The 21,982-nt window shown below is 42.1% G+C and overlaps 1 protein-coding gene across 1 annotated transcript in view; it reads left to right on the top strand.

The window, feature by feature from the left end:
• tmem67 (transmembrane protein 67) overlaps positions 1-13,116 on the top strand; it is a 125,562-nt gene extending 112,446 nt beyond the window's left edge. The window contains exons 22-28 of the mRNA XM_033020405.1: positions 3,638-3,718; positions 3,839-3,955; positions 5,515-5,631; positions 5,724-5,828; positions 8,173-8,275; positions 10,939-11,081; positions 13,036-13,116. Of these exons, the coding sequence (XP_032876296.1) occupies positions 3,638-3,718; positions 3,839-3,955; positions 5,515-5,631; positions 5,724-5,828; positions 8,173-8,275; positions 10,939-11,081; positions 13,036-13,116 (747 nt within the window). The remainder of the gene's footprint in view (positions 1-3,637; positions 3,719-3,838; positions 3,956-5,514; positions 5,632-5,723; positions 5,829-8,172; positions 8,276-10,938; positions 11,082-13,035) is intronic.
• Positions 13,117-21,982: the final 8,866 nt, after the last annotated feature.

The raw sequence follows: 21,982 nt of genomic DNA, 5'->3' as shown, positions 1-21,982 counted from the left end.
TCAGCAACATGAGAACTACCATATGACCTTTATGAGAGAGAGGGTTGGGCGTGGTGGGCACGTAATCACCAATCCTCATAAAATAGATTAGATTAGATTAAACTTTATTAATCCTCTTATTCAGGGGAAATTCTGATGTCCTTGCAGCACACTAATAAAAATACAACATAGCATTCAAAAAGAAGTTTAACACAAAAACATCCCCCCACAGTGATTCCCACTGTGGGGGAAGGCACAAAGTCCAGTCCCCATCCTCTTGTCCACCCAAAGTCGGGCGTATTGAGGCCTCCACAGTCGCCGCCCCGGCGCCTGATGTTCTCGCCGGGTGATGGTGCTCCGGCGTCGGGAGAACCCCCAGCGGCTTGGGGTGCCAGGAACGGCCGCCTTCCTACCGGAGACCGCGGCTTCCAAGCCAACAGACCGCGCCGAACGGAGCTCCGCACACTGGCGATCTCAGCAAGAGATCCCAGGCTCCGGGATGTAACGTTCAACGTCGCAGCTGGCCGCTCCACAGAATCGCGGCTCCACAATGTTCTTATCGGCGGTCCCAGCATACTGGAGTTCCAGCGCGGCGACACAGGAAAGGCATCGCCCGCTCCGCAATAGCGCTCCAGCGCTGCGCCGCCGCCAAAGCCGATGTTCTGCGCCGCCGCCAAAGCCGATGTTCTGGCCAGGTCCCCTCAAGGAAACGTCGCTCCAGGACCCGCTGGTAGGCCGCAAGGACAGGTCGAAGACGCTGCTCGGAGGAAGGCAACCCCTCCGACCAGGTAGGGACTCGAAAAGCAGTTTCCCCCTTCCCCCCCACCACCCCCCACACATAAAAAGATTAGGCCCCCTGACTGTACACTCAACGTACTAAAAATAATAAAAAAGAAGGGAATAAAAACGGACAGCTGCAGGACAGGCAGCCGTTCAGGACAGCGCCTCCTCCGGATTAAATAAAGATCAAACTTCAAACTGGTAAGTTCTCGTTTAATCTTACTATTTTACTTTGGAGTCACGTGAATGATTCCGTGAAGAGTTCAAAGATTTCATGCCGCAGATTCAAATCCCGGCGTCTCACTGCATCGATTGACTCAGAATGAGTGAATAATCAACAATGCATTAAGCATAACATTGATTCAAACGTATTAATGGCATGTGAATAAAGCAATCAATAGCAACCCCTCTATGTTAGGAGAGGCTAAAGTGAACGCAAAACAGAATGGGCAAAACAGCCCTGGTCAGCAATCAGCCTATGGTAAAAAAAAATTGAAAATGCATTCACTTGACCATCCTGCGGTCGCGAGGATATGGCCGATGAGAACGTAATCATTTTTTATCTTTTTAGAGCCATACAGTGTGGAAACAGGCACTTCGGCCCAACTTGCCCACAATGCCCAACGTGTGCCATGTACACTAGTCCCTAGACCCTTCGGCCCACAATGTTTGTGCTGAACACAATGTCAAGCGAAACTGATCCCATCTGCCTGTGCATGATCCATATCCCTTAATTTCCTGCACTTCTACGTGCCTATCTAGCAGCCTCTTAAACGGCACTATCGAATCTACCTCCACCACCACCCCTTGACAATGCATTCCAGACCCCCACCACACTCTGTAAAAACATGTCGCGCACATATCCACTAAACTTTCCCCTTCTCACCTTATAGCTATGCCCTCTTATGTTGAACATTTCCACCCTGGGGAAAAAGGCTCTGACTGTCCACCCTATCTATGCCTCTCATTATTTTATATACTTCTATCAAGTCTCCCCTCAACCTCTGACTTTCCAGAGAAAGCAATCCAAGTTTATCCTACCTCTTGTAGCTGAAACCCTCTAATCCAGGCAGCATTCTGGTAAACCTCTTCTGCACCCTCTCCAAAGCCTCCACATTCTTCCTGTAATGGGAGACCAGAACTGCACGTAATGAGTCAAAGTCTTTGAGTGACTGCGGGTGATGTCTGTACAGAGTTTGTATCTTCTCCCTGTGACCGCGAGCGTTTTGTCCAGGTTAATTGGCTTCAGTAAAATGGTAAATCGTCCCTCGTGTGTTGAATAGTGTTTTCTGTACAGGGCAATTGCTGGTCAGCGTGGACTCAGTGGGCCGAGGGTCCTGTTTCTGCACTGTATCCCTAGAGTCTAAAAGCTGCAGGGTAATTTGTTGCCAGGTACATTGCTGTAGCTTTGTGGAGTACTTTCTTTAAGGTTAGAAATGAGTAGTGAAGTTTCATCACTGACTGAAAAATCAGGACCAAGGTGTATAACTTGAAGCAAAATAGATTTTCAAATTATTGATTCTAAAAATATGTTAATAGTGCTGTTAACTTTCGTTGTGCTGGCATTAAAACATTTTGCTCTACTTTATCTCAGATGAAAAGCTTTCATTCACTGACATCCTATACTATGGCAATGAAGAAACACTTCTAATTTTTGATATGGATCTTGACACCCAAAATTTTTTTTTTGCTTCCTTTCTAACTTACGTACAACAAAAGATATGTGCACATTTGTACTTTGGACACACAAGTACTGCAAGCAGGAAGATTGTATGAATTGTTATAGAATTATCATGCAGCATGGAAACAGGCCTTTCGGCCTAACTCGTCCATGATGACCAACATGCTCTGTCTAAGTTTGTCCCATTTGCTTTGTCTGTGGCATGTGGAACCTCAGCGTTCAGTTTAGTTTAGTTGAGTTGAGTTTAGCTGTACTGAGGTACAGTGAAAAGCTTTAGTTGTGTGCTAACCAGTCAGAAGAAAGACAATACATGGTTACAATCGAGCCATTCTTTGTGTACAAATACATGATAAGGGAATAACGTTTAGTACAAGATAGTGCAGGTGATGCTTGGCCATGTAGCATGGTGAGGCTGTGGGCTCCTTGTGACAACACTGGCCAAGGCCATGTGCTAGGTGTATCTGAACCCCAATGTTGTCCAGTCCCAGTGCTCCATTACCAGACTCCATGGTGAGTCCAGCAGCAGAGTGGGAAGTCAGATACACCGTCATCTCAATGGAATTGCTGACTTGAGGTATGATTCTGCCCAAAGCATCAGCTGATGACTTTCTCTCAAAGCCATTCTAATGAAAAGTCAGATTAGAAATATTAACTCATTTGGATGGCAAAGATACTGCCAGATTTGCTGAATATTCCCAGCATTTTCTCTTATAAACACACACAAAAGTGTATGGCACGCTGGCGCAGCAATAGAGTTGTAGCCTTAAAGCCCTGTCCCACGGTACGAGTTCATTCCAAGAGTTCTCCCGAGTTCGAACTCGGAGATTTACGGTAATGGCCACTTGTCGGTACTCGTGGACATATTTCAACATGCCTGCGTTTGGCCCATATCTCTCTAAACTTGTTCTATTCACGTACATGTCTAATTGCTTCTTAAATGTTGTGATAGTGCCTACCTCAACTACCAGCAGCTCGTTCCATACACCTGCCACCCTTTGTGTGAAAAAGTTACCCCTCAGATTCTTATAAAATCTTTCCCCCTTCACCTTAAATCTATGCCCTATGGTACTCGGTTCCCCTACTCTGGACAAGAGACTGTGTGTCTACCCAATCTGTTTGTCTCTTGATTTTATACACCTCTATAAGATTTTTTTTAAATATTGTTTCAAATGCTGAAATTATTGCTTTTTTTTGTAGATAATTTTCTGTGCAAGTATTTACGAACGATTTGTGGAAGACAGAATAAGTCAGTTTATTGATGTTTGCTCAGTTAGTAATGTGAGTACTGAGTACAGTAGGATTTGATGCCTTATTAAATAAATAGTTACACATTTGTTATAATTGTTTTTGCACGATTAAAATAGCTATTAATTGTGGTTCTGCATTATTATTTTGTAGATCTCTGTTATCATTTTCTCACACAAATGCTTCGGATATTACATCCATGGGAGGTCTGTGCATGGTCACTCTGACACTAATATGGAGGAAATGAACCTGAATCTAAAGAGAGAGGCGGTATGATGTTTTACACAGATTTACACACAGTTATCAGCCAAAATAAATGCTGAAAGTGATGAAAGTAAACAACGTGTTTGTGGTGTGAAACAGAGAATTGTTAACGTGTTCACAAGACCAAATCTCCAAGAGCAGAGCCTAGACTTGTTGCAATCCCCAGGATTTCTAATCAGATTTCCCTAATTTTGCCAGCATCTAAGAGACAGGGACATCTTAGGCTGTCGCCCAAGTTATTTTTGTTTCTGTGAAAAATTCTGTGTTTAGAAACCTGAAAACACTTCAGTCTGAAGAAGGGTTTTGACCCGAAACGTTGCCTATTTCCTTCGCTCCATAGATGCTGCCTCACCCGCTGACTTTCTCCAGCATTTTTGCCTACCTTCGATTTTCCAGCATCTGCAGTTCCTTCTTAAACACTGGTCTTTAATTTCCAGGTTAGGTACCCGCAGCAATGAGAAGTGGATACCACAGCAATGCTTCTGGCAATAGGGCTGTGACCAAGATCCAGCCAAATAGGTCTGCAGATGTTTCCACCTGTTATATTAAACCATAATTTCTCTTTCAATGGCCTTCAGAATTCACAATTTTTCATTTCTAATGTTGTAGCTTTTGTATATTGATTATTTCATATATTTATGAAGAGTTAAACGACCTCTTTTGTTTTCCCGTCTGTGGGAATGATACAAATATATTTTATGGAATTCATTTTGTTTATAGATTGAAAAATCTGTCCGCTTTCTGACTGGTTGATCTCTCAAACAGATACATTTCTGTTTTCCTATAAACCAATTGAAATCTATCCATTGTGTAGTACCTGTGTTAGAATAATTATAAATTGAACACCATTGACCTTGAAACTGATAGATATTTTATTGTGGGTGCTAATGGTAGTCATATTACTTCCTGCATACCATTTTTTCCAGGATAATACTTTTGCTCCGTAACCCAGCAAAAGCAAGAATGTAGTTCAAGCATTTTATTCTTTGACGCATAAATTTCATCAGTCCCCAGGCATTGACATAATTTTGAGCATTTCTATGTTTTTTCAATGCATACTTTCAGCAAATAACTATGGCCAGTTTTTTGTGTACACATTCCTATTTGGGAGCTATGCCCACTGATTATTTCCAGTAAATTAAGGGTATGTCATTTCTAGAATCTACCAACATGGAGCCAAAAGTTAAGACTTTCTATTAGAAGATTACTCTCTCAAAAGTCACCTCTTTTATGTTTTGCATGATTCTCAAGGCAATGTGTTCTTATTTCATTTTATTTTGTTTATTTATTTGTTCTCTTGTTGTTGGAATTAAAAAAATAAAATGAAAATGGATAGTGACCCTTCTTCAGACGGAATGTTTGTTCTGAAGAAGAGTCTCGACCTGAAACGTTACCTATCCATTTTTTCCAGAGATGATGCCTGACCTGCTGAGTTACTTCAGCATTTTGTGTCTATCTTTGTTACAAAATTAGCATCTGCAGCTCATTTTAATTAAACAATAAGTGAATACACATCAGTTTAATTTGTGTAAACGTTCTGATTGCAAATAATTATTACTTCACAGGAAAACCTATGTGGTCAAAGAGGCTTGGTTCCCAACACAGAAATTGAGACATTTCAGATATTCATCACAAGCAAACTCAGAGAGCAATATGACAAGATTCGAGAGCCGCTAAATTGGGTTTGTGTAATAATTTATTACCATTGTCAACAAATAAATTAAATAGAAAGCAGTTCAAATGTTCTATTCTGTCATTTTTATCAATTTTTCAGATCAGATCACCTGGCCACCTGGTGAATAATGCGGAGGATGCTGTTGAACAAAGAATGAAGGCCTATAACACCACAAATAGATTTCTTGGATCATTCATTGATCATGTAGGCATATTGCTATTTTTGATAGTTTTACCAGCAATAGCAATGTATTCTGTTAGTCTGTGTCAAAGGTTTTGGAATAATACTGGTTATCATAAAATACTTAATGTAATAAAAAGGAACTGCAGATGCTGGTTTATACCAAAGGTAGACACAAAATGCTGGAGTAACTCAGTGGTTCTGGAGAAGGAACCCGACCCAAAATATCACTTATCCATTTTCTTCAAAGAAGCTGCCTGACCCGCTGAGTTACTCCAGCATTTCGTGCCTATCATTGGTATAAACCACCATCTGCAGTTCCTTTTTATTATATTGTGACTGCTGCACTGTGAAGTCTCTTCAGGGTATGCCTACTTTGAAGAACTTTTCCTCCTCTCTAGGTTTGAAGAAGGGTCCTGACCCGAAAAGTCACATCCATTTTCTCCAGAGATGCTGCCTGACCCTCTCAGTTATTCCATCATTTAATCTATTTTGATATCTATTTCCATCTGCAGTTCCTTGTTTCTATACTTACTTTACCTTGACCTCTGATCCTTGTGGTACAGGCAAAATGCAGGCAAATGTTCTGGTAGGCAAGGACAAGTGGGGCTGAAGGACCTGTTTCCACACCGTATAGTTCTATGACTTCATGACCCTCATCTTATGTAATTAGAATTTTGATTCTTGTATTTTCTTTTTGTGTTCAAATTCCTCAATATTTTTAGATTTGGAAAATTGTCTGACAGATGTATTAAAGCTTTGCAAAGTCTAGTGGAGATCATCCTGTCAAAAGTTGAACATTAATGACTGATGATTCATAAAGCCATTAACAGAAAAGATAACCCTTAGATTAGATTACTGGTTGATATTGCATTAGAGTTAATAATTACATCAGTATTGATTTATTACATTGATATGCTTGTACAAAAGGAAATTAGGAACATTCCTTGTGAATCTTGCTGCTAACAGTTAAATCTGTGCTATATATATCATCCCTACATCCCTACAAGTTTGTTATTATTCATATGAGGATCGTGAAGGAAACAAGGGACAGCTTCTTACCAGCTGTTATCAAGCAACTGAATTATCCCACCACAACTACAGAGCAGTCCTGAACTACTAACTACCTCATTGGTGACACTCGGAATATCTTTGATCTGACTTTTTACCTTGCACTAAACGCTAATCGCTTATCATGCATCTATACACTGTAAATGGCTCGATTGTAATCATGTATTGTCTTTCCGCGCTGGTTAGCACGCAACAAAAGCTTTTCACTGGTACCTCGGTACACGTGACAGTAAACTAAACTAAAACTGAAATGTCTGACATGATATATACCATGGAGATACAGGTGACTGTAGTGGCTATAAATTGTAAAAAAAAAATAAACAAGCTGCTCGAGGAACTCAGCGGATCAGGCTGCGTTCGTGGAGGGAAAGGGATGGTTGACATTTTGGGTTGGGACCCTGCATCAGAACTTCTCCGGTATTTTATTTTTTTGCCACCAGATTATGGCATCTAGAGTCACCTGTATCTCTATGATATATGTCCAAGTCTGATTCTGGCCTTTTGGCCAACCCTGAATATCATCACCAAGTCATTGAAGGTCTTTGGTTAACTGTCCAATAATAAGCCATTTTCAGATTGGCTGGCTATAACCTTCAAGATACTTCAAAATCAGTGCTGTATCAAAGCCTGACAGTTCAACAAAGATGGACAGGGAAAGTAGCTTATAAATCAGGCACAGAGTGATATGTAAGGTAGGTCAACTCAAGCACAGTCAGTCAACCCAGTGATATGTAGAGAGGTTAAGTGGTAGAAAAGCAGGGAATTATTTAAATTACAGGTAACATTGGTCTTCAGAAAGATCTTATTAATGGGATAGTTTTAAACGCATCCAACAGCTGTTGTCAATGCTGATGGCACCGGATGATCTGTCCTTGACATTGCTGCTCCAAGCAATTTGCGACCATAGTGCTATTATTTATGATGTGACTGTACGATTTTGATCAATTTTGAGCACCACCAAGCTTAACCGTGTCATCCACTTTAAAGCACCCAACCCTGTTCTTATTGACCACCTCCAGCAACCATTTAGAGTTGGCGATCAACCTATTTTGTTTAATTTGCAAGCCAATTATTTTCCAGACAGGGTTCCATTAATTTTTTTCATGTTTAGAGAGCCTCATAAAAATGATCGTTTTTATCTTTGTGTTTTCGTTTCCGAATTTCAATAATTGCAGCTCTTTCTTTCAATGCAAAATCAGTTTGCAGAATGCACTCCCTGGTTAAATAAGGTCATTCTGCTAACAATGTTACCACTTACAAAAAGCTTTGAAATTGTATTTTTTTGGTCTGGTTACAGGCTCTTCGTGACATGGATTACATTGTGCAAGATAAACTGTTATTGGAAAGAATAATGGGGATGGAGCTGCATGAACCAATAGACAAGACGATTTTTTATAATGGTATAATTTCCATTTATACGCTCTGTTTCCTGCTTTCCTGATTTAAATACAATATTTGCATCGATTCTAAAATCTAATAATCAGTTGTAATATTTTAATAATAAGTCACCAATTCATGTTTCATCACAGGAGAAGGAACTTTAAGCAACCATTCGAAGTTTTGGAAGAAATAATTTTATTTTATTTATTTTAATGAAATACAGTTTATTTAAGATACAGTTACTTATCGCAATGAATTAATGACAACATTTTAAGGATAGTTACTTATCTGAAGATGAGTTAATGACGGAAATAGTTTAATTGTCAAATATTTTATTGTGCACTACATTTAATTATAGTATCACCAATGGACAAAAACAGAAAAATATTTTTTTCTCAAGCATAACCACATGCCTTAAGTTATTCCTGAATGTCTATTTTTGGTTTAAACCAGCATCTGCAGTTGCTTTTTATTACATTAGGATATTTTCCCTACCAAAGTGAGATTAGCTTTCCCTTAATTCATTTGACATCATTCTTGCAGCTATGTAATGAATATTGGACATATATCTACCAGCTCAGCAGACTTGATGGTTGACATCCATTTGGCAAGACGAGAAGACGTTACCCATCAACACACTTTATATGTATTTAGGACACAGAAAGATATTTGTTTCTGACAAACAGTTGGCAAAATAAAATGGCCACCAGGTTCATAAATTGCATTAAGAAATATCGAAACCATTATGTCCATAAGTTATAGCAGCAGAATTAGGCCATTCGGCCCATCGTCTACTCTGTCATTCAATCATGGTTGATCTATCTTTCCCTCTCAACACCATTCTCCTGCCCTCTCCCAATAACCCGTGGCACCCGTACATCAAGAATCTGTCAATCTTTGCCTTAAAAATATCCATTGATGGCCTCCACAGCCTCCTGTGGCAATGAGTTCCACAGATTCACCGCCATCTGACGAATGAAATTCCTCCTCATCTCAATTCGAAAGATACGTCCTTTAATTCTGAGGCTATGGCCCCTGGTCCTCGACTCTCCCACTAGTGGAAACATTCTCTTCGCATTCACTCTATCCAGGCCTTTTACTATTGGGCAAGTTTCTATGAGGTCCCCCTCATCCCCCTAAACTCCAGTGTGTACAGGCCCAGTGCCATCAAACGCTCATCATATGTTAACCCAATCATTCCTGGGATCATTCTCATAAACCTCCTCTGGACCCTGTGCAACGCCAGCAGATCCTTCCTCAGATATGGCTATGCCCTCGTATGATCTGGATTGGATACATTTCTGATATTACTAGCATATGTTGCCATAATTCTGGAAACTGAAAGCAACTCCAATATTTCTATCGATACGCAGTTTGACATGGAAATGTAAAGTTGCTACCTGGTGCATTCCACAACCTTGTTGTGTTGCAATTAAGGGAAATCATTGAAGTTGAAATGAACTTAACCTAATCAACCCTGGGAAGATTATATTCTGTTGCATGAGGACCGAATACACGTTTAATGACATTCTACAACATAATTATTGTTTACATAAAATATCTTCCTTGTAAACCTAATTTTCTGTATCTGTGATATAATTCCTGCATAAAAATAGGATTTTAATAAAAATAAGATATTATAAAATAACTTATTGAAGTTAATCCATGAAGTTTCAACATCTGCCCTTATAAATCCATAGTCATAGAACATATGTACGGCAGTATAGCACAGGAAAGAGCCCTTCGGCCCACAATGTTTGTGCTGAACACAATGTCAAGCTAAACTGATCCCATCTGCCTGTGCATGATCCATATCCCTCCATTTCCTGCACTTCTACGTGCCTATCTAACAGCCTCTTAAACGGCACTATCGTATCTACCTCCACCACCACCCCTTGACAATGCGTTCCAGGCCCCCACCACGCTCTGTAAAAACATGTCGCGCACATATCCACTAAACTTTCCCCTTCTCACCTTATAGCTATGCCCTCTTATGTTGAACATTTCCACCCTGGGGGAAAAGGCTCTGACTGTCCACCCTATCTATGCCTCTCATCATTTTATATACTTCTATCAAGTCTCCCCTCAACCTCTGACTTTCCAGAGAAAGCAATCCAAGTTTATCCAATCTCGTGTAGCTGAAACCCTCTACTTCAGGCAGCATTCTGGTAAACCTCTTCTGCACCGTCTCCAAAGCCTCCACATTCTTCCTGTAATGGGGAGACCAGAACTGCACGCAATGAGTCAAAGTCTTTAAGTGACTGCGGGTGATGTCTGTACAGAGTTTGTACCTTCTCCCTGTGACCGCGAGCGTTTTGTCCAGGTTAATTGGCTTCAGTAAAATGGTAAATCGTCCCTCGTGTGTTGAATAGTGTTTTCTGTACAGGGCAATTGCTGGTCAGCGTGGACTCAGTGGGCCGAGGGTCCTGTTTCTGCACTGTATCCCTAGAGTCTAAAAGCTGCAGGGTAATTTGTTGCCAGGTACATTGCTGTAGCTTTGTGGAGTACTTTCTTTAAGGTTAGAAATGAGTAGTGAAGTTTCATCACTGACTGAAAAATCAGGACCAAGGTGTATAACTTGAAGCAAAATAGATTTTCAAATTATTGATTCTAAAAATATGTTAATAGTGCTGTTAACTTACGTTGTGCTGGCATTAAAACATTTTGCTCTACTTTATCTCAGATGAAAAGCTTTCATTCACTGACATCCTATACTATGGCAATGAAGAAACACTTCTAATTTTTGATATGCTGTTCTTCTGTATAGTGGATCTTGCTACCCAAAATTTTTTTTTTGCTTCCTTTCTAACTTACGTACAACAAAAGGTATGTGCACATTTGTACTTTGGACACACAAGTACTGCAAGCAGGAAGATTGTATGAATTGTTATAGAATGGAACATGCAGCATGGAAACAGGCCTTTGATGACCAACATGCTCTGTCTAAGTTTGTCCCATTTGCTTTGTCTGTGGCAGGTGGAACCTCAGCGTTCAGTTTAGTTTAGTTTAGTTGAGTTTAGCTGTACTGAGGTACAGTGAAAAGCTTTAGTTGTCAGCAGAAAGACAATACATGGTTACAATCGAGCCATTCTTCGTGTACAAATACATGATAAGGGAATAACGTTTAGTACAAGATAGTGCAGGTGATGCTTGGCCATGTAGCATGCTGAGGCTGTGGGCTCCTTGTGACAACACTGGCCAAGGCCAAGTGCCAAGTGTATCTGAACCCCAACGTTGTCCAGTCCCAGTGCTCCATTACCAGACTCCATGGTGAGTCCAGCAGCAGAGTGGGAAGTCAGATACACCGTCGTCTCAATGACACTGTTGACTAGTTTGTAGGTTAATTGGTTTCTGTAAATTGCCCTAGTGTGTAGGTCGCGAAACTGGGGTAACATAGAACTGGGGAACAGGTGAACGATGATCAGCTTGGACTCAGTGGACTGAGGACCTGTTTCCACATTGTATATCTAAAACAAAAACAAAAATAAAACAGTAGTGAGGAGCACCGCCTACATTCTAGCACTCTGATGAATGGTCTTGATCCGAAACGTCACCTATTCCTGTTCTCCAGAGATGCTGCCTGACCCGCTGAGTTACTCTATCCTGTGAAACGTCACCTATCCATGTTCTCCAGAGATGCTGCCTGACCCGCTGAGTTACTCCAGCATTTTGTAGGAATGTACAAAATGGGAAGTACAACATGATCTGGGTGTCCTTGTTCATCAGTCACTGAAAGTAAGAATGCAGGTACAGCGGGCAATGAAGAAAGCTAATGGCATGTTGGCCTTCATAATATAGGAGCAAATATAGACGCATGTTGGCCTTCATAATATAGGAGTTGAGTATAGGAGCAAACAGGTCCTTCTATTGTTGTACAGAGCCCTAGTGAGACCGCACCTGGAGTATTGTGTGCAGTTTTGGTATCCAAATTTGAGGAAGGACATTCTTGCTATTGAGGGAGTGCAACGTAGGTTCACAAGGTTAATTCCCGGGATGGCGGGACTGTCATGTTGAAATAATGGAGCGGCTGGGCTGGTATACACTGGAATTTAGAAGGATGATAGGGGATCTTATTGAAACATATAAGATTATTAAAAGATTGGACACGCTAGAGGCAGGAAACATGTTCCCGATGTTGGGGGAGTCCAGAACCAGGGGCCACTGGCAACCGGCAACCATATTACCCCCACCCCCCCCCTACCTGTTATTCTTTGGCGATGTTATTTTACATAATTACATGTGTATGATGACAACATTGAAATTAGCTGTAATGATAGTTATAGTCAGTGAAGATTTGGGGTACCAATGCCATGATTAGTGATCACTCCAGCATAGTTGTGCACATTTTATCCAAATATCCAAATTAACCTAAAGTTAAACATTGGCTTTTTTCCAATGGGACTTTTTTTTTTTACTCTGCCCTTTTAAACCAGGGAGATGAAACATTGGGTATTAAGGATTGCATTCTGGAATTCCCAGCTATTTCCACAATGCCACAAGAAGTGGAGCATGCAGTATTACAGAGAGAAAATAAGGAACCCTCAACGTGTCAACTGTCACATATTGACCACGTGGTCAAGGTAGCAAAGATTAGCTAGCACTGGTGGAATTGTGGTTTAAACTGCTATATGGAGAAGATGGGAGAAATAATCTGTAGGTGCAGTCATGAGGTTGGGACTAGATGGCGCAGGTTTGATGGAATGAATGGCTTCCTTTGGTGATTTAATCTTTTGATTCCATAAATACCTCTATAAAACGTTGTCTTCTTTCTGATTCCAAGATTTTTCAGTTCATTCGTAATGCAGCCGGACGTAAGAACCTGGCTGCAAAAACACTAATCGATGAAAGATTCCTCCTCTGATATGCACAGAAATTGAGGAGCCAATTGGGAGGACGCCTGTCAACTGCAGCTCTAGAATTGAAAACAGCTCTCTCTTGGACAGTTCCATATATTTCTCATTAAGTAAAAAATAATAATATTGTTTGCATTAGTTGTGAATAGAAACTTGCAGTAGCGATATTGCATCGCAACAACATACAGTTGTATATACCAATTTGGCATGTGTTCATTCGACAGTCTTTACTTAATTACAGATTTTTTCCTGTTCCTTTACCTTTACATAAATCCCATCCTCTGCAAACCTGGTGGGTGCGTGATTTCTGTGGATGTTATTTTATAACTAAGCAATGGTAGATGCTTTAAGGTTTTTTTTTGTGGTGATTTATCATCCCATGGAATATGCGTAGTTTCTGCTCTTTAAGGTTTGTAAAGTACATTAGAGCACAGTTACAAATGTGTGAATCAAATTTATCATTTAAATCTGGAGTGCGATATTTGAAAATGTTTTTAATTTTGCCTGTAAACGTATCTTATTTATATATTTAATAAAACAATTTTCATTGCAGTATTGTGTTTCCCATTGTATGTCGATTCAATAAATTCTCTGTAATATTCTGAGGAATTTCTGATCATTCAGTACAGTTCAGTATCAGTATAGTTCAGTATTTCTTTAATATCATTTTCACTGAGTACTCACATACACAGAGGAAACGAAAAAACGTTGCTCGATCAGTTTCCATTCAGTGTAGTTAATAAAAAAGGATAAATACATAGAGCTTTAAAAACAAATTAAAATTACCATGTCTAAAAACAGAAAGTAGGCCTAAAATTTACAATAGAATAAAAACAGACATTCCGACCGACAGTGGCTTTACAGTGGCTTTACTTTGACAGGTGTCAAAGTATGGACGAGGTTGAATGTGTTGGTGAGCGATTCCATTTTGGAGCAGGGAATTTTAGCTGCAAACCAGATTCTGAATGGGGCAGAGCGATTTATAGTGCCGCTGTGGATCATGACTCCTAACATTAAGAAATGAAAATGTGTATGTTGTGACTCAATAAACCACACGGAGACTGAAGCTGATGTGAAAGGTCTTTATTCGTCACAAATGAGGGGGGGAGACCACATTGAAACATACAGATTAGTGAAAGGCTTGGATAGATTGGATGTTGAGAGGATGTTGGGAGAGTCTAGGACCAGAGGTCAAAGCCTCAGAATTAAAGGACAGTCTTTTCGGAAGGAGATGAGGAGAAATTCATTTAGTCAGAGGGTGGTGAATCTGTGGAATTCTTTGCCACAGAAGGCTGTGGAGGCCAAGTCAGTGGATATTTTTACGGCAGAGATAGATGGATTCTTGATCAGTAAATGTGTCAGAGGTTATGGGGAGAAGGCAGGAGAATGGGGTTAAGAGGGAAAGAGAGATCAGTAATTATTGAATGGCGTAGTAGACTTGATGGGCCGAATGGCCTAATTCTACTCCTATCACTTATGACCTTGTGACAAACAAGAGGGCTTTCTGGAGGTTATCTGGTGGAAGGCTGTGCCCTGGAGAAAAAAAACAGTAGAATCTCCCCAAACCCGAAATGTCACCCATTCCTTCACTCCAGAGATGCTGCCTGACCTGCTGAGTTACTCCAGCATTTTGTGTCTACCTCCCCAAAGCCAAACCACATAGAGGTTAAATAGACACAAAATGCTGGAGTAACTCAGCGGGACAGGCGGCATCTCTGGAGAGGAGGAATGGGTGACGTTTCGGGTTCATGAGGGTCGGAAGAAGGATCTCAACCCGAAACGTCAGCCATTCCTTCTCTCTAAAGATGCTGCCTGTCCCGCTGAGTTACTCCAGCATTTTGCATCTATCTTTGGTGTAAACCAGCATCTGCAGTTCCTTCCTACACAGAGTTTAAATAGGCTGAACGACATATAATTTCAATAGTTACAATTGCATAGATGACTTCAACATATTAATGTTAAAAATTGATCCATTGAATGACATATTTACATCGGGAGAGCATCCGAGAAGATACCTCTGAATATTCAAAACATCTTAGTTTGGTCAAAATAATTCACATGGATGGTCTAAACGCTGTTGAGGCCAAAACCTTCAGACACTCAGATTAATTATGTGAGAACTGACACTGGGTACAAAATGCCCCAATTATTCATAAACAGAGCAAAGTTGCCCATGATCATGTTTGTCGTGATAAGTGACAAAATCATTCTGGTCTGGGAGCCTTCTTTGATCAAGGGTGTAAAATAACTGAACTGTGACGCCTTCACGCACATGTTGGTTTTGCATACAGCCCGTCACCGCTGGCGACTCGCCAGCAGCCTCGTGAGAAGGTCCAGCCACAAGAGCTCAATAACAACTCCAAGGTCAGACGCACTAATTGGCCTTATCTACACACGGGTTATGATTGGTGAGAATGTAGGTAAAAGGGGCTTCTGGAATAAACAAGACAAGGTGTCTAGCTCAGCTACGTGACGTTGGTTCTTTGCTTTCAGTCGTGGGATTCAGTAGATCCTACAACTGGTGACCCCTTTAAGAAAATGTAACATTTAAGAAACATTTAGACATGGATAGGACAGGTTCAGAGGGATATGGGCCAAACGCAAGCAGCGTAGATTGGACATGTTGGTCGGTGTGGGCAAGTTGGGCCGAAGGGCCTGTTTCCACGCTGTATAACTATGACATACTACTTTTAACATGATAGAAATTGCCAATCATTCCTTGATTCTGTATGAGAATCATTGTTTTATTTGCTATTTCCCTATTAAACATTTTTTTGGGAGAAATAGCGGTTCACTTGTTAACACATAGCCACATACCACTCAACTATAAACACAAAGTCCTGGAGTAACAAGTCAGGCAGCATCTATGAACATGGAACATTTTGAGTCGGGACCCTTCTTCAGACTGGAGATAGACACAGAAAAAGCTGGAGTAACTCAGCAGGACAGGCAGCATCTCTGGACAGAAGGAATGGGTGATGTTTCAGGTCGAGACCATCAGATCACCTGTTCCTTCTCTCCAGAGATACTGCCTGTCCCGCTGAATCACTTTTTGTGTCTATCTTTGGTTTAAACCAGCATGTGCAGTTCCTTCTTACACACTTCTTCAGACTGGAAGCAGGATCCCGATCCGAAACGTCACCTATCCGTGTTCTCCAGAGATGCTGCCTGACCCGCTGAGTTACTCCAGCACTTTGTGTCTTTTTTTTTGTAAACCGGCATATGTGGTTCCTTGTGTCGTCACTTACCACTTGGTTCTTTCCCTTTCAGACTTCAGGCTTTCTGTAAACCTCTTTAAAAGGAGCCAATTATTTACTTAAAAATTGTCGTGGTCTTCCACCTGTGGGTGGCACTATAGGCTGGGCTCTCTGCTACATGCAAGGCTTCTTCAGGGAACATCTAGGTACTAGAGTCCTGATCTGGTGGGGAGTTATAGGAATGACAGGAATCTGCATTAGTGTTCAAGTGTGCCACGGGTAAAATGGAACACTACACCCAGTGCCTGTCCACTTCCAGGTTACATATCACAACAGCCTCGACCCGAAACGTCACCCATTCCTTCTCTCCAGAGATGCTGCCTGTCCCGCTGAGTTACTCCAGCACTTTGTGTATACATCGCAATAGGTTGGCTGGAGTCGCAAGCCCAGATCTCTGCCCTTTAACTGCTAATAATACATTGCCTGTAATGTCACCGATGAAATTGCAGATGAAAATTAAGAGCCAGATGATGCCAATGAAAAGGAGCTGAGTTATATTTATCCTGGAGAACTGCCTGACCTTCAAGTATTCACCTCAGAGTGCAGTCAAGACCGATTAATAGAGGCTTTGGTTCCACTACAGAGTTGGGTGCCAATTGGCTTCATATATTACAAAAGATTACACGGGATCATAAATTCATAAGTGCTAGGAGCAGAATTTGGCTTTTTGCACACCAAGTCTACTCCGCCATTCAATCATGGCTGATCTATCTTTCCCTCCAAACTCATTCTCCTGTCTTCTCTTAAGAGCCCCTGACACCCTTACTAATCAAGAATCAATCTCCGCCTCAAAAATATCCAATGACTTGGCCTCCACAGTCGTCTATGGCAATGGAGTCATATGGATAAAGGGGAGGCCATTTAAGACTGAGGTGAGAAAAAACTTTTTCACCCAGAGAGTTGTGAATTTGTGGAATTCCCTGCCACAGAGGGCAGTGGAGGCCAAATCACTGGATGGATTTAAGAGAGAGTTAGATAGAGCTCATGGGGCTGGTGGAATCAAGGGATATGGGGAGAAGGCAGGCACGGGTTATTGATTGGGGACGATCAGCCATGATCACAATGAATGGCGGTGCTGGCTCGAAGGGCCGAATGGCCTTCCCCTGCACTTATTTTCTATGTTTCTATGAGTCCACATATTCACCACCCTCTGACTAAATTAATTCCTCATCACTAGTCCCACCAGCCCATATCCCTTCAAACTATCTATTAGTTTGTCCTATCCATGTACCTGTCTAACTGTATTGTCCCTGCCTCAACTGCCTCCTATGGAAGCTTGTTCCATACACCCACCAACCCTTGTGAGAAAACGTTACCCCTCAGATACATTTTAAATCTTTTCCCCTTCACCTTAAACCTATGTCTTTTTCTCCTCACTTCACCTACTCTGAGCAATAGACTCGGTGCATCTACCTGATTTATTCCTCTCATGATTTTATACACCTCAATATTATCACCCGTCATCCTCCTGCACTCCCAGCCTATTCAGCCGCTCCTTATAGCTCAGACCCACTAGTCCTGGCAACATTCTCATTAATCTTCTCTGCATCCAGTCCTGCTTCACGACATCTTTCCTATAACATGGTGCCCAGAACTGAACACAATACACTAAATGCCTCACCAACATCTTATACAACTACAACATGACCTCCCAACTTCTGTACAATAACGAAACAGTAAAAATATTATTTATTTGGACATTACTTCAGACTAGAGGTACAGCGCGGAAACAGGCCCTTCGGCCTACCGAGACTGCGCCGGTCAGCGATCACCTCGTAGCACTAACACGATCCGACACTCTGGGGAAAATTCACAATATTTACCACGCCAATTAACTTACAAATTAGTAGGTCTTTGGAGTGTGTGAGGAAACCGGAGCACCTGGAGGAAACCTACGTGGTCACCGGGAGAACGTACAGACAGCACCCGTGGACAGGATCAAACCCGGGTCTCTGGTGCTGTAAGGCAGCAACTCCGCCGCTGCACCACCGTGCTGCCGCCATGCTAGGTTTATCTCTACGTTTCTGAACATGGGCGAGGCTTAAACACTGCAGCAAATCTGATGGCCCATCAGAAAGTCTATCAGCAATTATCAACTGTAAGAAAGTCCAGGACTCCCATGTTTGCAAACATTTACAATCAATCCCACTGAATATCAGGCCAGACTTGAGGAGCCTGCTTCTTATGTTTTTATGGGCCTTTCATACCTCCTGACCATCACATGGGGAAATGCCGTATAATTATTGAAATGTTCTGGCAATATTTGGCTCTGTAGATGACATTGTCTGCTATTTAGAAACATAGAAACATAGAAATTAGGTGCAGGAGTAGGCCATTCGGCCCTTCGAGCCTGCACCGCCATTCAATATGATCATGGCTGATCATCCAACTCAGTATCCCGTACCTGCCTTCTCTCCATACCCTCTGATCCCCTTAGCCACAAGGGCCACATCTAACTCCCTCTTAAATATAGCCAATGAACTGGCCTCGACTACCCTCTGTGGCAGGGAGTTCCAGAGACTCACCACTCTCTGTATGAAAAAAGTTCTTCTCATCTCGGTTTTAAAGGATTTCCCCCTTATCCTTAAGCTGTGACCCCTTGTCCTGGACTTCCCCAACATCGGGAGCAATCTTCCTGCATCTAGCCTGTCCAACCCCTTAAGAATTTTGTAAGTTTCTATAAGATCCCCTCTCAATCTCCTAAATTCTAGAGAGTATAAACCAAGTCTATCCAGTCTTTCTTCATAAGACAGTCCTGACATCCCAGGAATCAGTCTGGTGAACCTTCTCTGCACTCCCTCTATGGCAATAATAACACCAACCAGTTCAGTTACCTAAATTATCTAATGTACAAATTAATAAACACATTACATGCAAAAGTTGTGCATTATGCAAACTTTGAACTTCAGTTACCTTTCTGGGGTGGGAGATTGCAACCTTCACGTGGTCCGCCCTGTTTCGACAAATGCAATCAGCCCGGTGTGCACAGTCAAATAAGACCAAATAGAACAAGTTGTCCTACAGCTTTAGGCTGTGCACGCCATACGCAAGAAGAAGTTACCTTTCTAAATATAAAGACAAATGTAATATTATTGTTAGTACTAGTACTAACTCCAATGCTGTCCATATGAAGCTGTACAGTGAACCTGGCACGATAAAGCTAAAGCTATGTGGCAGCACGGTGACACAGCTGGTAGAGCTGCATCCTCACAGCGCCTGAGACCCGGGTGCCATCCTGACCTCGGTGCTGTATATGTGGAGTTTGCAAGTTCTCCCTTTGACTGTGTGGGTATCCTCCGGGTGCTCCGGTTTCCTCCCACATCCCAAAGACATACGGGTTTACAGGCTAATTGGCTTCTGTAAATTGCCCCTTGTGTGTAAGGAGTGGATGAGAGAGTGGGATAAGATCGAACTAGTGTGATTTGGGGATCGATGGTCTGCGTGGACTGGGTGGGCTTAAGGGCCCGTTTCCATTCAGTATCTTTGAATTAATCAAATCAATTATCAATCTTACACTGTAGAGTTAACAGCAAATTGGAAGATAGTTTGGATGTCTCTCGTAGCACAGGAATGGGGTATGGCGACATCTATACCACGTACAGTAAGACCAAGAGCATTTTTACCTGATGACCAGCTTCTTGTATTTCATTGGGAGGGAGCGCCACTCCTGTCTCCACTGCCACCCGGAACGCCACCTCTCCATATTCTCCAAGGATGCCGGCTGACCCGCTGAGTTACTCCATCACTCTATGTCCTTTTTTTTTAGTAAACTAGCATCTGCAGTTCCTTGTATCTAGATAGTGAGAATCTTTAACCCCCAGGGTGAAAATGTCAATTGCAAAAGGCATGGCATGGTGGTGTAGTGGTAGAGTTGCTGCCTTACAGTGCGAGAGACCCGGGTTCAATCCTGACTCTAGAGCTGTCTGTACAGAATTTGCATGTTCCCCCTGTGACCGCATGGGATTCTCTGTGTGCTCTGGTTCCCACCCACAATCCGTTTCAGCAAATTGTCCCGAGTGTGGAGGACATAGAACTATTTACGGGTAATCGTTGGCCGGTGTGGGCTTGGTGGGCCGAAGGACCTGTTTCCACGCTGTATCTCTAAAACTAAAAGTAAAGCGGGCATAGGTTTTAAGTGAGAGGAGTAAAACATAGAGGAGATTTACGAGGCAAGTTTTATTTTGACATGGAGTGTGGTAGATACCTGGAACGCACTGCCGGGGGAATTGGTGGCAGCAGATAAGACAGCAATGTTTCGGAGGATAGACACAAAATGCTGGACTAACTCAGAGGGACAGGCAGCATCTCTGAATAGAAGGAATGGGTGACGTTTCGGGTCGAGACCCTTCTTCAGACTGAGCGTCAGGGGAGGGGGAGGTTCAAGGATAAGGAAGTGTAAGAGATCAAAAGAGATGAAGATCAAGGAAAATGTAGAATAGACCAGTGTTAGATAGGAGAATGTTTAAGGGGCACTTAGACAGACACATTAATTTAGGGGGCACTTAGACAGACACATTAATAGGCAGAGGAATATATATATCAAAGTGTAGGTAGAAGCAGACTAAAAGATTACCGGAACTAAAGATTGTCCATAGTGTCTGGAATCAATAAGAATTTCCACATCAGATATGACGTGAATTAATCACTTGCTGAATTTAATCTGCGCAAGGTTGGCCAGTTTGTTGCACCCCTCTCCCCATGAACTATTTTCAGCACAGGCCTAATTTATTTGACACATGGAGTTGGTGGATGCATATGAAAACCTTAGATTCTGAAATAGTGCCACAGGATTAGAAAACTGTGAATGTAGACGCCTCCGGTTCGAAAAGGGAAGGAGGCAAAACGAGGACCTCATCTTTACTGTTGAGAAAACGTTAGAATTAATTATTAAGAAAGTAATAGAGCACATGTGGAAAATCATAATCTATTCAGAGGCAGTGTGACTTTATGAAGGGGAAGTTGTGTCTCATGAATGCGCTGGCGTATTTTGTGTCTATTACAAACCCGCTGACTCCTAGTTATCTCGACTGCACTTCTTCCCACCCTGCTTCCTGTAAAAACTCATATCCCCCTACTCCCAATTCCTCCATCTACGCCGCATCTGCGTCTAAGATGAGGTGTTCCATACCAGAACATCCGAGATGTGTCCATTCTTTAGGGAACTGGGTTCCCCTCTCCCATCACAGATGAGGCCCTCAGTCGTGTCTCCTTGGTACCCCGCAGATCTGCTTTTTCTCCCCCTCCCTCTAGTCACAACAGGGACAGAGTCCCCCTAGTCCTTACCTTTCACCCCATCAGCCGTCGCATACAACACATAATCCTCCGACATTTTTGCCACCTCCAATGGGATCCCAACACTAGTCACATCTTCCCATCTCCACCCCTTTCCGCCTTCTTCAGAGACCGTTCCCTCCGCAACTCCCTGGTCAACTCGTCACTTCCCAACCAAACCACCCCCTCCCAGGTACCTTCTCCTGCAACCGCAGGAGATGCAACACCTGTCCCTACACCTACTCCCTCGACTCTGTCCAGGGACCCCGACAGTCCTTTCAGGTTAGGCAGAGGTTCACTTGCACCTCCTCCAACTTCATCTACTATACCTGTTGTTCAGGGTGTG

Source organism: Amblyraja radiata, chromosome 4 (assembly GCF_010909765.2).
Source record: "Amblyraja radiata isolate CabotCenter1 chromosome 4, sAmbRad1.1.pri, whole genome shotgun sequence".
In the NCBI taxonomy this organism is placed as follows: Eukaryota; Metazoa; Chordata; class Chondrichthyes; order Rajiformes; family Rajidae; genus Amblyraja; species Amblyraja radiata.
Note: the sequence above shows the minus strand (reverse complement) of the source record. Positions and strands in the feature narration are given on the sequence as shown.